The following is a 16,671-nucleotide window of genomic DNA, read 5'->3' as shown; positions in this document are numbered from 1 at the left end:
TACTGGATTCCTTTCTTGAGTGGTCACTAGCTTACAACAGTTTCCCAAACAGCCTTAAAATTCCCTCCTTGTCTTTAATCCCGTAGTGAGGTTTCGAAACCAACTATTTTAATTATTCTTCTCTATCCCTTTCACTGCCACCTTTTGACTGTGGTGAATACTTACTTACCCCAGTGTTTTTAATAAAAGCATATTTATGATGAAACATAACTTGAGAGTCCCTTGGACTGCAAGGAGATCCAACCAGTCCATTCTAAAGGAGATCAGCCCTGGGTGTTCTTTGGAAGGAATGATGCTAAAGCTGAAACTCCAGTACTTTGGCCACCTCATACTCATTGGAAAAGACTCTGATGCTGGGAGGGATTGGGGACAGGAGGAAAAGGGGACGACAGAGGATGAGATGGCTGGATGGCATCACCGACTCGATGGACATGAGTCTCAGTGAACTCCGTGAGTTGGTGATGGACAGGGAGGCCTGGCGTGCTGCGATTCATGGGGTTGCAAAGAGTCGGACACGACTGAGCGGCTGAACTGAACTACATTGTACTTTGCTACATAGTTTCAGATAATAACACATAGAACAATAAGGAACTATAATAAGAAGCAAAAGTATAAACAAAGTGCAGAAGCAAAAGCACACCTTAGGTTCAAAGGGTGAACAACTTTGCATCATTAAAAAAGCGTTTGCTGAAGGCCCAGGATGAGCCAGGCACACACCCTGAGATTCCGGCCATCTCGGGATCATCCTCCCCGGTCGCTAGGGGCTGGGTGTGTGCAGGGGAGACAAGGCCTCGGCCGGTAGCTCCGCCTGCAGTCAGATGTGGTTGGTGCTACAAGAGAGGTACAAGCCAGGTCTTCAGGCCTTTTGGAGGCAGGGACAGAACCCCTTGGGAGCTCTAAAGAGGCGGCAGATTCTGGCCCAGTGATTATGGGAGTAGGTGAGGCATTGACTGTGGTAAATTCCTAGCTCTGCTCAGTTGACTGTGGCAAATTCCTAGCTCTGCTCATTCTTTTGCTGAACCGAGCTACTAATAGTACTTATCAGTTTCTTGGGCCTTTTCCTTGGCTTTGGGTTCCTCTAGTTTACATTACTCATACCTGTTAATCCTGCATTTAAACAGTCCTGTTGCTTTGACTCCAAGTGTCTTAGATTGGCCTGGCGTGGTCCTTCTGTGCGTCTCAGGGCAGCCCCACCCCCGTGAGCCTTCTGGAAAAGCTGCCTCTCTTTGGGTGATTTGGAGGACAGCTCTCGGTGGCCCAGACCTGGATCACACTGTCTGTCCAGGGGTAGCACCTGATGCAGGGAGAGTGAGCAGCCCCAAGCTCTCACTAAGCTGTGTAGCCTTGGGGAGGTTGCGCTACGCCTCTGACCCTCTTGTGTAACACGAGGGCGCTGGGTAACCTCCGTGGCCCTTTCCATTGCTATAATTTTATGATTGCCCTATTGTGATTTAATTACCTTCCTCCATCACTCTCAGAGTGAATGACTCAGCAGTCTGTTTCTCTGTTGTTTTTAAGGCAGCCTGGTTATTTTGCCATCACAAGCAAAGGTCTGTTCTGTAGTTAAACAGTCTTGACCCAGCTGGAGTTAGGCTGACACTCACTGGAGTTCTTCCCGCTGTCCTCTTTCAGTGAAGCGGCTCAGATCCGGCTGGCCAGAGGCGCCCGGAGCCATGTAAGAACTTTGAGCAAGTCCTGGTGACAGGGACCAGCTGTCACCCACCGGTCTTCCCAGCCTGACTTCAAGATGCTGAGCCTGAAGCTACCCAGGCTGCTGAGCATGGAGCAGGTGCCCCAGGTATGTGCTCTCGTTCCAGTGATTGAGTTCCAGGCTGCGACCAGGGCTTGGCCTCTGCAACATGCGGGCTGCTGTGTCTCCACCCAGTCTTCTCTGTGGAGACCCACCCTCTGCAAGGAGTCCCTCACGGATTCCCTTGGGGAATTCAGGCTGCCTATTTCCCTCACCTGCACCAAACCTGAAAATGGAAGTGATCCTGAAACTGTATTTGAGTTGTAGTGCTTGCCTGTGACATCTGTATTTTATCCTGAAACAGAGCCATTATTGAGACTACAGAGTCAGGCTGCAGAGATGAAGCCAGCAGCACCGGCTGAATGGCAGCTTTTTAAGTATTGTCTCTCATGGGTGCTTGGAAGCAGGCGAGGGGCAGAGTCACCTGAGTGTGGCTTTGCTGCTGTTCCTCCTTGCAGGAGGCCTGAGCCAGGTGTGAGTTGAGGCAATCAGGGAGAGTCGTTGCACCTCCTTTGCCCGAGTGCTCGGGGGCAGCTACCCTGAAACACCTGAAACGCAGTGACAGTCTGTGTTTTTAGTGAGACTTAGGTGAGGCCATGCTGCCTGCGGGCTGTGGCCAGTGGTGCCTCTCCTCCTGCCCTTGCAAAGTAATGTCATCTCATTACACCCTTGTTTTGGTGTCATTTTTCCTTCCTTTTTTTTTTTTTTTGGTGATGAGGCATGTGGGATCTTAGTTCCTGAACCAGGAACTGAACCCGTGTCCCCTGCACAGAGTCTTAACCACTGGACCACCAGGGAAGTGTCCATGTTTCTTTCCTTTTTGACTGAAAAAGAATAACTGTTATTTCACGGTGAGACGTTTCACCTGGAAGATGTCACGGGAAAGGTGGGTGAGAGCTCCTTTCCACCCAGCTGACTGTCCAGCCCTTATGACTCCCCTGCCCCCCCAAAAAAACAAAGTCCCAAACAATCTTGGCACCATGAGTGGAAGAATAAGAGGAGACAGACCACTAGACCCTCTCCCTAAAAGCCTGCAAGGCTAGGTGATGCCAGCAGGCATTGGGGTGAAATCAAAAGGATGTGGAGCTTTTGGAGGGTAGAGTTGAGGATGCAGCAGGTAAAAGACACGCTGGAAATGAAGCCGGGTCCCCACAGTGCTGTCGAGCAGGGGTCCTGCCTGCACTCTCACGAGGCTGTGGGTGTCTTCCTGGTGCGTTTCCCTGGCTGGTTCTACCCACAGAGAACTAGTGGCTGTGATGAGTAGGGGAACAGAGTGATCCTTTGATCCACGCACTTGACATTTTTATTGACTGCCTACTCCGTGCAAGGCGTTACTGTGTGTGGAGCCCAGAGAAGAATCACATACCAAGCCGACCCTTAAGGGGCTCTGTGTTGGTTGGGAAGATTTAAAACCGCTCAGGAGCATTTCCGCGGCCAAGTAGGTTAGGGTGTATGCTCAGAGAGGGGCAGATTTGTTCAGAGGAGGGGTTGGTCGCTTGGGGGAGGAGGGGATCAGGGAAGGCTCCGTGAAGGGGATGAGCTGTAAGATGCATTTTGAGGATGGGTAGGGGAGGGTGGGGAGAGCAGTCCAGGTGGAAGGAATGGTATGAGTGAAGACCTGGAGCTGGGAAACCATGAGGCTAGTGTGGGGATTCTTGGGGCAGAGGTTATAGGTATCTTCTTGGATGTCTTCCTGGGAGTTTTGGTCAAGGCTGGGTTCAAGACTGTGCCCAGGAAAGAAATGCAAGAGAGAAAGTGTTCTCATGGGAGACCTTGGGTCACCTGCTGGGGTTCTGAATGTATGGGGGTTCTGAGGATAAGGACCCAGATGGCCTCTGAGGCTGAAGATGATCTGTCTTCTGTCCAGTTTTCCATAAATGATGGAGGTGACAGTTTTCTTTTCAGTACAATGGCATTAGTCAGAGGCAGAGCCAACATCCTGTCTCACATCTGTTTCCTTCAAAACTTTCCTTTGGCTCCCACATCCACTACTTGGCTTCCCAGCATCATGTGCAAGGTTCATGCGGCCCCAGGGGGAACACAGTGGCTCTACCTGTCTGGAGGGTGGTTTTATTTGAGGATTTAGTTGGGGAGGAGAAATGACATCTTAAAAATATTCAGATGCAAGCATATTAAGGAGAAAATGCATAATTTGCATGAATATTTAAAATAAGAGACTTCATAGAAATGTTAAACTTACTTTTGGTGGGCTCTTTGGGTTCCAATACTTGGTCCACAGAGTGACCTTAATCTCCCAACCTCAGTTTCTGCATCTGTAAAATAGGGTGGTGCTAGAATCTGCTTCCTAGGGTAGTGGTGAAAATTAAGTGAGGCACCCTATGGGAGGTACGTGGCATGTGATGAAGTCAGTAATGTTGGCTGTTATTATCAACTCTCCTGTGCCCTCCGCACTTGGAGGGGTGGAGTGTGTTGGGAGGAGGCATTGAGCTGCCCCTCCCATAGACTCCCTCCCCAGCTCCCTGGCTGGTATTCCCTGGCTGTACCCCTATCCACCTCCTCCACTGTTTTTTACCCATAAATCCACTTCTCCAGGCACACTGGTGCTCTCTCTAGTCTCCCCACTGGATTGGACATTCTCTTTTCTTGAGCTCTGTTTGAAGAGGGTTACTCCATCTCCTCCCCTCCATTTCATCCATCCTCCTTTCTGACTCCTTGGAGCTGCTGATGCCCTCTCCCTTCAGCTGTTGGTTGACACCTCTGCATGCTGCTCTGTACAACTGCCTCTCCCTTCATATATTAGCCAGCTGTGTGGCCTAGGCCACTTCCCTACCCTCTCTGAGCCTCACCCATCAGTGTGGGGTGGGGCACCACCTCTTGGCATCCTTGATTCCGGCACAGTCCTGCTAAGGGCTTATTTACAGGAAAGGACAGTTCTCCCTTCCTGCGGGAGGTGTGACTCGGGTGCATGCCTCATAATTTTGTCTCCCTGGTGCCTAAAAACAGACCTAGGTACACGAGGGAGCTCTGAAAGACGTGAACACAGAGCTCAGAAAGACGTGAACACAGAGCTCAGAGAGGAATAAATGTCTAGGTGTTGATTCCTACCCAAACCCAACCTAGAGACAAACAGGGAAGTCTAGACAGCAAGTTCATGTGGAACATGGCATGACCCTTGGCCAGGAAACAAGAGTATTTTGGGTCATATTGAGGACCTTTTGTTAATGATGGCCCTGGCCCCCAGGCTACAGGTAAACTCACCACATTGTCCGGGACGCCTTAATTTAGGGGCACAGGCAGGAGGGCTCCTGAGGTGCTGGCTCTAGAGAGGAAAAGCAAACCTTTTCTCAGCCTCGCACTGTGCTCTGCCACCTATGCTGGGAATTTGGACAAGACTCAGTGTCCTTGTCTGTGAAATGGAGATAATATCTGTCTCACAGATATACTGTGACGATCCAAGAAAAATGAAATAGAGTGTTGGGCTAATTATGAAGGAGCAGAAGCAGAGCCAGATCAGTGGTGCTGGGTGGGTGGGCTTGGGCGCCTGGAAGCAAGGGGTCAGCTCATAGCAACTGGTTTCTCCAGCCCAGGATTTCTCAAAGTGGGTGCCTAGATCACCACTGTGGGAATCAGAAGCTTTATTAAAGTGAATTGTGATTGCAGGCACTTTTGTATTGTTCTTGATTTTAATCCAAAGAAGTGCTTTCAGCATTTTGTTACTTAATGTTAGCTCTTTCTCTGGGTGTGTATATTTAAATAACCTTTATCATGTTAAGGATATACCTTTCTATCCCTTATTTCCTAGGATTTTTCCCCCTCTAATCAGTAATAAGTTCTTTTTTCTATCATATATCTTTTGAGATGGTCATATATGACTCATTTGAAAGTTGTTAATGTGGCTAATTACATTGATTAACTTACTAATGTTAAACCAACATTGCATTTAAATATTACTTGGTCATGATGGAGTATGTTTTTAATCTGTTGCTGTAACCAGCTGATATTTTTGACTAGGATCCTTCAATCTATTTACTGAGTTGGCCTGTAATTGTTCTTTCTTATACTGCCCTTGCCTGCACTGGGGATTAAGATGATGCCAACCACAGATGAGTTGGAGAGTGTTGCAATTTTATTCTGTAGAAAAAATTGTATAATATTGGAATTATGCGTTCCTGACTGCCTGGTAGGCTTTACCTCTAAAGCTGTTTGATCAGGGCCATCATGTTGCTCACCTCAGGGGAGCATCATTTATCTCTTACTCTGTGTGAATGACACGGTGGAACTGTGCAAGGGACAACTTGATGCTACAGCTGAATTTTCTCTGTTGAAAGTTTTTTTTGAACAGTTTTGTTAAAATATAATTTATGGGGCTTTCTGGTGGCTCGGATGGTAAAGAATCTGCCTGCAATGTGGGAGACCCAGGTTCGATCCCTGGGTCAGGAAGATCCCCTGGAGAAGGAAACGGCAACCCACTCCAGTATTCTTGCCTTGAGAATCCAATGGACAGAGGAGCCCAGGCCGTGGGGTTGCAGAGAACTGGACACGACTGAGTGACTAGCACTACTACTACCATAAAATACTCCCTGTAAGAGTATACAGCTCAGTGAGTTTTAATATGTTGACACACACAAAGTATGTTGTACAAAACCATCACCACGGTCAATTTTAGAATGTTTTCATCACCCTAGTAAGAAAATCTGTACAATTAGCAGGCATTTCCCTCTGCCCCCACTCCTAGGCCGATGGCAACCACTAATGTACTTTGTCTCTGTGGATGTGCCTGTTCTGGATATTTCATGTAAATGGGACCATGCAGTAGGTGGCCTTCTGCGAATGCCTTCTTCACCTAGCATAGTGTTTTCAAGGTTCATATGTGCTGTGGCATGGATTAGTACTTTATTTGTTTTTGTGGCTGAATAGTATTCCATTTATGGATATACCAGTTTGTTTATTCATTCATCACTTGGTGAACACTTAGGTTGTTCCCATTTTTTTTTGGTTATTATGAGTAATGCTATGTACGAGTTATTTGTGTACAAGTTTTTGCGTGGACATATTTTCAATTCTCTAGGTACACACCTAGGAGTGGGACTGCTGGGCCACATGATAAATCTAGGAGTAACTTTTATTTTTATTGTGGCAAAATATGCTTAACATAAAATGTACCATCTTAACTATTTTTAAGTGCACGGTTCTGTGGTGTTAAATACATTCACCTCATTTTGCAGCCATCACTACCATTCATCTCCATAATCCTTTTTATCTTGTAAGACTGAAACTCTGTACCCATTAAATAAGAACTCCCCGTTTTCCCCTGGCCAGTCTCTGACTACTACCATTAATACTTTTTGTCTTTATGGTTTGACTACTTTAAGTACTTTGTGCAAGTGAAATTATACAGTATCTGTCTTTTTGTGACTGTCTTATTTTACTGAGATAATGTCTTCAAGTTTATCGATGTTATACGATGTCTGCGTATATCAGAATTTCCTTCTTTTTGTAGACTGTCCCTAAATTTAGATGACTGGTATTTTCTGTTTTTTTTTTTTTTTGATAGTAGCCATCCTGACGGATATGAATTGAGATCTCACTGTAGTTTTGATTTGAATTTTCCTAAAGATTAGTGATATTGAGCCTCTTTTCACGTGCTTATTGGCCATTTGTATACTTTATCAGGAAAACGTCCATTCGAGTCTCTGGCCAATGTTTAAGTGGGGTCATTTGTCCTTGTTGCTGAGTTGTGTGAGTTCTTTTTTGAACACAAGTCCCTTATCAGATACATGGTTTGAAAATGTTTTCTCCCATTCTGTGTGTTGCATTTTCTTGTTATTCATGGTATCCCTGGAAACATGAAAGTTTTAAAATTTAATATTATCTAAATATTATCTTTCATCTGTCGCTTATGTTTTGGGTGTTATATCTAAAAAACGTTTGGTTTATCCAAGGTCATGAAGATTTACTCCTACATTTTCTTTGAAGAGTTTTATCCCTAAAATTTAAGTCTATGATCCATTCTCTGTGTGTGTGTTAGTTATCGTGCTTGCGTGCCAAATTGCATCAGTCGTGTCCGATTCTGTGTGATGCTATGGACTGTAGCCCACCAGGCTCTTCTGTCCATGGGATTCGCCAGTCAAGAATACTGGAGTAGGTTGCCATGTGCTCCTCCAGGGGATCTGCCCAACCCAGGGATTGAACCCTTGTCTCTCATGTCTCCACGTCTCCTTCATCGGCAGATGGGTTCTTTACCACTCGCGTTAGTTATTGTAGGTCCAGCTTTATTCTTTTTTTTTTTTTTTTCAGTATGGGATATCAAGCAGTCCCAACAGCATTTGTTGAAAAGACTGTTCATTATTTCTTCAGGAATTATCTTAACATCTTTATTGAAAATTGATTGACTGTAAATGTGAAGGTTTATTTCTGGATTCTCAGTTTTATTCCATTGATCTGTTTGTCTATTCTTATGTCAGTACCTCATTGTCTTGATTACTGTGCTTTGTTGTGAGTTTTGAAATTGGGAAGTATGAGTCCTTTAACTCTGATCTTCTTTTTCAAGGTTGTTTTGACTGTTCAGGGTCCCTTGCATTTCCTTATGAATTTTAGGATCTATTTGTCAGTTTCTGCCAAAAAAAAACACAGGATTTTAATAGGGGTTCCTTTGAATCTGTTGATCAATTTGGGAAGCATTACCATCTTAATATTATTAAGTAAATTAAATCCGTGAACATGGGCTGCCTTTCCATTTGTTTCAGTTCAGTTCAGTTCAGTCACTCAGTCGTGTCCAACTCTTTGCAACCCCATGAATCGTAGCACGCCAGGCCTCCCTGTCCATCACCAACTCCCGGAGTTCACCCAAACTCACGTCCATCGAGTCGGTGATGCCATCCAGCCATCTCATCCTCTGTCGTCCCCTTCTCCTCCTGCCCCCAATCCCTCCCAGCATCAGAGTCTTTTCCAATGAGTCAACTCTTCTCATGAGGTGGCCAAAGTATTGGAGTTTCAGCTTTAGCATCATTCCTTCCAAAGGACACCCAGGACTGATCTCCTTTAGAATGGACTGGTTGGATCTCCTTGCAGTCCAAGGGACTCTCAAGAGTCTTCTCCAACACCACAGTTCAAAAGCATCAATTCTTCGGCGCTCAGCTTTCTTCACAGTCCAACTCTCACATCCATACATGACCACTGGAAAAACCATAGCCTTGACTAGATGGACCTTTGTTGGCAAAGTAATGTCTCTGCTTTTCAATATGCTGTCTAGGTTTGTCACAACTTTCCTTCCAAGGCGTAAGCGTCTTTTAATTTCATGGCTGCAGTCACCATCTGCAGTGATTTTGGAGCCCAAAAAGATAAAGTCTGACACTGTTTCCACTGTTTCCCCGTCTATTTCCCATGAAGTGATGGGACCAGATGCCATGATCTTCATTTTCTGAATGTTGAGGTTTAAGCCAAATTTTTCACTCTCCTCTTTCACCTTCGTCAAGAGGCTCTTTAGTTCCTCTTCACTTTCTGCCATAAGGGTGGTGTCATCTGCATATCTGAGGCTATTGATACTGTGCTTCTTCCAGCCCAGCGTTTCTCATTTGTTTAGGTATTCTTTAATTTCTTTCAGCAATGTTTTGTAGTTTTCAGTATGTAAAATTGTACCATTAAAATGATTTGTTAAGTTCATGTCTAGTGTTTTGTGGGTTTTGATACTGTTGTAAGTGGAATTGTTTCCTTAAATTTATTTCAGATTTTCTTTGCTAGGATATAGAAGTAAAACCAAGTTTTGTGTATATCGTATCCTACATGCTTGCTGAATTAATTTATTAACAGTATTTACAGTTCTAACAGTATTTTGGTGACTCCTTTCCAAATTTCTATATGTCAAAATTATATCATCTGCAAATGGAGATAGATTTGCTTCTGCATTTTAATTTAGATGGTTTTTATTTTTCTCTTGTCCAGTTGACTTATCTAGATGCTCCACTACAATATTGAATAGAAGTGGTGAGAGCAGACATCCTGATGGTGGGAGGAAAGCATTCCATTGTATGTTAGCTCTGGGTTTCTCATAGATGGCCTTTTAGGTTTAAAGGAGTTCTGTATTATTTTACTGAGTATTTTCTGATCACAAAAGGGTACCGGATCTTGTGAAATGCTTTTTCTATGTCAAGTGACATGAATATGTGGTCTTTGTTTTAGTGCTCTCTTCTTGGTTAATCTTGCCAGTCTGTCTTTTTAAAAAAATATTGAAAAGAAGATGATTTGGGCTTGGTAGATCCTCTCTATAATGTATTTTATATCTCTGATGTCTCTGTTATTTTTATTATTTTCCTTCTACTTTGGGTTTGTTTTGCTATTATCGCTCTAACTTCTTAAGTTAATCACTTTACCTCGTAATATAAACAATTAAATATATATGTATATATATTTCTCCCTGAGTATTGCTTTAACTGCAGTCCACATATGCAGTTCTAATTAATTTCTAACTTCCATTTTGATTTCTTATGCAACTTATGCTTGCTTAAGCTATCCATAATTGAAATGTGTTAAAATCTTCCACAGTGGTGTCATATTTGTGAATTACTCCATGTAGATAAGTCAATTTTTGCTTTATATATTTTGAGCCTGTGTTTTTTAGGTCCATCTAAGTTCTTAATTTTATCTTCCTGGTGAAGTAAAGTTCTTATTATTTTTTAAAAGTGGTTCTCTTTATATCTAGTAATGCTTTTTGTCTTAGCGTCTGTCTGATAGTCCTATAGTAACTCCATCTTTATTGTTTTTGTTATGTGTCTGATTTACTTCTTTCCTGACTTTGACTAATAATCTCTCCCTGTCCTTATATTTGAATTGTGTCTCATGCAAACAGTACAGTTGGATTTTATCTTGCTTGGCAACATGTGTCATTTAGAGGGATGGTTTAGTCTGTTCATATTTATAATGAGTATTGAAATATTTGCATTTATTTTGATCATCTTATGTGCATTTGTCCTGTTTTCTCTGTTGTCCTCCCTTTCCTGCATTCTTTAAGTTTTACATTCTTTTCTTTTTTCCTTTTGAACATGCTCTTTTCCCTTCCCTTGTTTTATAATTAATATGCTAGATATATTCTCTGAATTTATCAGTTTAGTGGTTACTCCAGCTGTCTTTACATGGTATTAATATGTCTCTGGTCAATAATGTGTTAACAGAGCAAAGGTTGATTTCTTGCTAACATTACACAGCTAAGTGGTCAGTGAGGAACTGTGAAGTGTCCGGGAGAATAAAAGGTTGGCCACCTTCTAGCTGCTCCGTCAGGAACATGTGGCCACCTATATCACCACAGAAGGAGAAGAGAGAGAGATGTCTTAGGTTGGATTTCTCAGAAACAGGCTCTGAGGCAAAAGACCTGCATGTGGGGAATTCATGAGGAGCAATACTTAAGTAAGAGGGGGAGGCAGGCTTGGGTAGAAGGAGAAGTTGCATCACAGGCCTCAGCTGATCCCCCAGGGAGCTCTGGAGTGGGGTTGATCCTTCAGGATTGTCCCCAAGGAGAAAAGAAAGCCAGGACTTTGTATCCATCCTTAGTTTGGGGGGTGTGCTGCCCCTTAGCAGTGAGCATAAAGTGGGCAATGTAGCCATTTTCAGCCAAAAGTGATTTCCACTGGGGGATGAGTGGCTCAGTTCTTAAGAGTGGAAGGGTTGCATCCCAAGTCCATGACAAGAAGGCATCATTCTTTCACTGCCCTGGCCTGGAATCAATTGCAACCAGATACAGTCAACATGGCCCCAACCTAACGACAAGAAGGTCTGAGACGTGTAAGAAAGCACTTAGAGTATGTGGTGAGCACCAACTGTCTTTACTCTGCACCGCTTCGTGGATCTGAGGACTAGTGGCTTTCAGCAATTCTAGACATTTACAGTCCTAGACATGTGGTGCTTTTGAATTGTGGTGCTGAAGAAGACTCTTGAGAGTCTCTTGGACTTCAAGGAGATCAAACCAGTCCATCCTAAAGGAATTCAACCCTGAATATTCATTGGAAGGACTGGTGCTGAAGCTGAAACTCCAATACTCTGGCCACCTATGCAAAGAACCAACTCATTGGAAAAGCCCCTGATGCTGGGTAAGATTGAAAGCCAAAGGAGAAGCGGGTGGCAGAGGATGAAATGGTTAGATAGCATCACCTACTCAGTGGACATGAATTTGAGCACACTCTGGGAGATAGTGAAAGACAAGGTAGCCTGGTGTGCTTCAGTCTATGGGGTTGCAAAGAGTCAGACTCGACTTAGCGACTGAACAACAGCTATGGACATTTACCAGTTATCTCTTCAAATATCATATCAGAATCATTGTATTTTCTCCTTCCAGAGAAATTTTTGCTATGTCTCTTATTTGCTTTTTCACATCTTCTATTTCTTAATCTCTCTGACTGCATCCTGGATAGTTTCTTTGAATGTACTTTCAGTTGGCTGATTTCCCTGTCAACTTGGTGTAGTATCCTTTCAATGACTTTTTATTTCAGTTCTTGTTTTTAATTTCTTAAAGTTGCATTATCTTCTTTTCAAATCTTGTTTATTGTTTATATGTTTAGCTCTTTCTTTAAACATCAGATCAGATCAGTCGCTCAGTCGTGTCGGACTCTTTGCGACCCCATGAATCGCAGCACACCAGGCCTCCCTGTCCATCACCAACTCCTGGAGTTCACTCAAACTCATGTCCATTGAGTCAGCGATGCCATCCAGCCATCTCATCCTCTGTCCTCCCTTCTCCTCTTGCCCCCAATCCCTCCCAGCATCAGAGTCTTTTCCAATGAGTCAACTCTTCGCATGAGGTGGCCAAAGTACTGGAGTTTCAGCTTTAGCATCATTCCTTCCAAAGAAATCCCAGGGCTGATCTCCTTCAGAATGGACTGGTTGGATCTCCTTGCAGTCCAAGGGACTCTCAAGAGTCTTATCCAACACCACAGTTCTTTACACATACTTGAACATAATTATTTTATATTTCAGTATCTGTTCTTTGGTCTTTCTGCTGTCTCCTGTTTTTGCTGTTTCTCATTCATGGCATTTTGTTTCCAGGAGTGTGCATGCTTGTATTAAAATAGAAATTCTTCAGAGAGGATTTGCATTTGTTTTGTTACTTGCCTGAGGAAACTACAAAACTTTGATTTCTGTTTGTAACTATGGTAAGTTTTCCACTTGAGAGTTCTTGGACCACGGTGGTGGTATGGATTTGGACCACAGACCCCCTGTAAAGATGAGCTGATGGTCCTGAATTCTTGGGAGAAATTTTTTTTTTTCAGAGAGACAACTTTTGTAACTGTCTTGTTCTGTCTGGTAAGATTTATTTTGCATTCACTTATAGAGAAGGCAATGGCAACCCACTCCAGTACTTTTGCCTGGAAAATCCCATGGACAGAGGAGCCTGGTAGGCTGCAGTCCATGGGGTCGCTAGAGTCTTCACTTTCACTTTTCCCTTTCATGCATTGGAGAAGGAAATGGCAACCCACTCCAGTGTTCTTGCCTGGAGAATCCCAGGGACGGGGGAGCCTGGTGGGCTGCCGTCTATGGGGTCGCACAGAGTCGAACACGACTGAAGTGACTTAGCAGCAGCAGCAGCAGCATTCACTTATCTTTAAAGTCCTAGTTTTATTGATGAAGTCACCTGTTAGATTCCCTGCTTTTGATGGGTCTTGGATTTCATCTTTTATTTGCAAAGTTTGGCAGCAGAAACTCTGATGGTGAAAGCAGCTTACCTCATAAGTTCCTGATTTCCTTTGTTTGAGGGGTTTATGGCTTCCTTCCTTTGTGCCATCTTGCTAATACATTTATCCAGTACATGATTCAGGCTTCATGTAGCATTTTAATTGTTTTCTTTGAGGGATCTTCATGACATATAACTCACCATTCTACCAGAACCAGAAGTTCCCCAGCTATTCTTCCAGGCCCTTTCTGCATCACAAGGGTCCAGCCATCCCTTCCTTCTGAAAACTTTTATAACATCTAGCATATCCATGAAATGTTTGTAGCAATCCTTGACTCCACTAGGCTGGATGTAGTGAAGCATCCTGGGCTTTTCAGTCTAACTAGCAAGGGTTTTCATATTGCTTCTACTATTTCTTCTGACTTTGGAAATTCCATCTCATAGAACTTCACTTTCCTCATCTGTAAAATGGGCTTGACAGTCATTACCTTTCAGTGCTCTCATGATGAGCAAATAAAACTGGGTTTTCCCCTGCCATGTGCTGGATCTAAATCAGGAGAATAAATACAGGTCACAGACTATACGTCTAAATATATAAAAGTCAAAATGAAGCTCGTAGTTACATAAATTCTACCTTGACAAACATCCCTGCATAATGACAAATAACAACATGTAAAACTGTGATTCCCAGGTGGTGCTAGTGGTAAAGAACCTGCCTGCCAATGCAAGAGACCTAAAGGATGTGAGTTCGATCCCTGGGTCAGGAAGATCCCCTGGAGGAGGACGTGACAACCCATACCACTATTCTTGCCTGGGAAATCCATGGACAGAAGAGCTTTGTGGGCTACAGTCCATGGGGTTGCAAAGAGTTGGACACAACTGAAGCAACTTAGCACAATGCCAGTAGAATGCCAAAGACAACTGAACTTAATTATTATTGTACATGTCTGGATATGATGTTGATGAATTAGTGATGTTTGGATGAGTATAATAGCATATTAAAAAGCAGAGACATTACTCTGTCAACAAAGGTCTGTCTAGTCAAGGCTATGGTTTTTCCAGTGGTCATGTATGGATGTGAGAGTTGGACTATAGAGAAAGCTGAGTGCCAAAGAATTGATGCTTTTGAACTGTGGTGTTGGAGAAGACTCTTGGCAGTCCCTTGGACTGCAAGGAGATCCAACCAGTCCATCCTAAAGGAGATCAATCCTGGGTGTTCATTGGAAGGACTGATGTTGAAGCTGAAACTCCATACTTTGGCCACCTGATGCGAAGGGCTGACTCATTTGAAAAGACCCTGATGCTGGGAAACATTGGGGGCAGGAGGAAAAGTGAACGACAGAGGATGAGATGGTTGGATGGCATCACCGACTCAATGGACATGGATTTGGGTGGACTCCAGGAGTTGGTGATGGACAGGGAGGCCTGGCGTGCTGCGGTTCATGGGGTTGCAAAGAATCAGACATGACTGAGCGACTGAACTGAATTGAATACACATAATTCATAAATTTGCATGTTTATTCTATAAAATTTATTTTTCTTGCCTTCATTTCAGCAAAATTATGAGATAACTTTGTAATCAACATTATCACATAATTTGTGTTCTATTAACAATGATGCCAAATTAAATCATTATTCATGAATCATAGTTCTTAGATTTTTTTTTAAATTTTAATTACTTTCATTTGCGAGAAATTTCTGTTGAGTTTTTACTCAACTCTGCTGAGGCAGAGGAACTGGAATTATCAAAAAATATTCTTAAAGCCACCTTTAGAATCAGAAATTACTATAAATTTTGCATATCAGTTTCAAACATTGTAATGCAGTTTCATATGATTATAACTGAGTGCTAGAATTATTAAATATTTTAATTTCATCATCATATTATGTTGCTGTTTTCACTGTCTTAAAACAGTATCTGTATCTATATAGTAGTTACTTGATTTTTCTTTTTTTCAAGAAAAAATTATTATAAAAAAACTGAAAGTAGTATCTTGCTCAGTTAACATTATACTTCAGTCAACAATGTCCAGAAAAATAATTTCTGTGGGAATCAATTTCAGGATTGTTTGTGAATCTTCTCTTTCATAGTCCACAGACATTCTTGTGTCCTTATTTGAATTTTATTTTATTGAAATATCATTTTTGTTGAATATTTCATGTGTGGTTCCTTTAGAAAAGTTCTAGAGATATTTAAAATAATAAATATACATTTTAAATCCCTTTAAAAGTGAAATAGCCAAACCTGTTTTTTGGAGGCTTTTGCTAAACACATCCCATAGCAATATCTGTGGACAGCTCAGGTTCAAAACTAACGTCATTTCCCCAAAAAAGGTGGGATTTGCTCTATTTGAGAACCTTCTGTTGTTTCACTGATTTCTTTGTCATCTTTTTATCTAAGTGTTTAATGACATTTATTTGGCATTCCCACTGCATGCATAAGAGTAGTTTATGGTCAGATTTGATATGTTTCAGCAAGATGTCCCATATTGGGGAAGCTTCAGAGGATGTCATATATAATCTTTGAATTATTTCAAAGCAAGGCATCAGTTGTCATAGTAAGAAATCGAAACCATGTGCTACCATCTCCAGTTCTAAGAATGTTTTTGGATTTGGGGACAAATTCGACCTTGTATTAGTTTTCTCTTGTCACCATAACAAATTACTGTAAATTTGATAGCTTAAAAAGAGGATAGATTATCTTACAGTTCTGTTGGTTAGAAGTCTCACACGGGTCTCACTAGGCTAAAACCAAAGTGTCAGTGGAGGCCTGGTGGGGAGAATCTGTTTTCTTGCCTTTTCCAGCTTCTGGCGACCACCCACATTCCTTGGCTCCCGGCCCACTTCCTCCATCTTCAAAGCCAGCAGTGTTGCAGTTGTCAACCACTCTTCCATAGCCACGTCTCCTTCTTTCCTCCACTTTTAAGGACCCTCATGATTACATTAGGCCTACCTGGATAGTCCAGATAATCTCCCTATTTTAAGGTCAGCTGATTAGCAACTTGAATGCCACCCATGACCTTAACTCCCCTTTGCCATGTAACCTAACATACTTACAGGTTCTGGCAGTTAGGACACGGACATTCTTCAGAGGACATTGTTTTGCCTATCACAAGCTTGCCCATGGCAGATTTTTAAATCAATGCCTAGAATTTAAAATTGGTTTTCTAGCTCTTAGATCAAAGACTATATATTATACTGATAGAATGTATCATTATACTGTTATTATTATATATATAGTATATGTTATTATACTGGCGAAATGCTCCACTGTTTCTACTTCATCACTTCTTCTGTAGATCAG

The 16,671-nt window shown here is 42.6% G+C and overlaps 1 protein-coding gene across 12 annotated transcripts in view; it reads left to right on the top strand.

The window, feature by feature from the left end:
- The window catches only part of PAQR5 (progestin and adipoQ receptor family member 5), a 95,119-nt gene that overhangs the window by 38,568 nt on the left and 39,880 nt on the right, over positions 1-16,671 (top strand). For all 12 annotated transcript variants that reach the window (XR_015135317.1, XR_015135315.1, XR_015135316.1 and 9 more), the window contains exon 2: positions 1,633-1,798. Coding sequence is in view for 5 of the 12 variants with exons in the window: in XM_086322782.1 (XP_086178908.1) it covers positions 1,748-1,798 (51 nt within the window). In the remaining 7 variants the exon portion in view is untranslated. The remainder of the gene's footprint in view (positions 1-1,632; positions 1,799-16,671) is intronic.

This window comes from Bos grunniens, chromosome 10, assembly GCF_055505025.1.
Source record: "Bos grunniens cultivar Pamir isolate PY7600 chromosome 10, Bosgru_T2T1.0, whole genome shotgun sequence".
Lineage (NCBI taxonomy): Eukaryota > Metazoa > Chordata > Mammalia > Artiodactyla > Bovidae > Bos > Bos grunniens.
The sequence above is the reverse complement of the archived record's forward strand: the minus strand, read 5'-3'. Positions and strand labels throughout refer to the sequence as shown.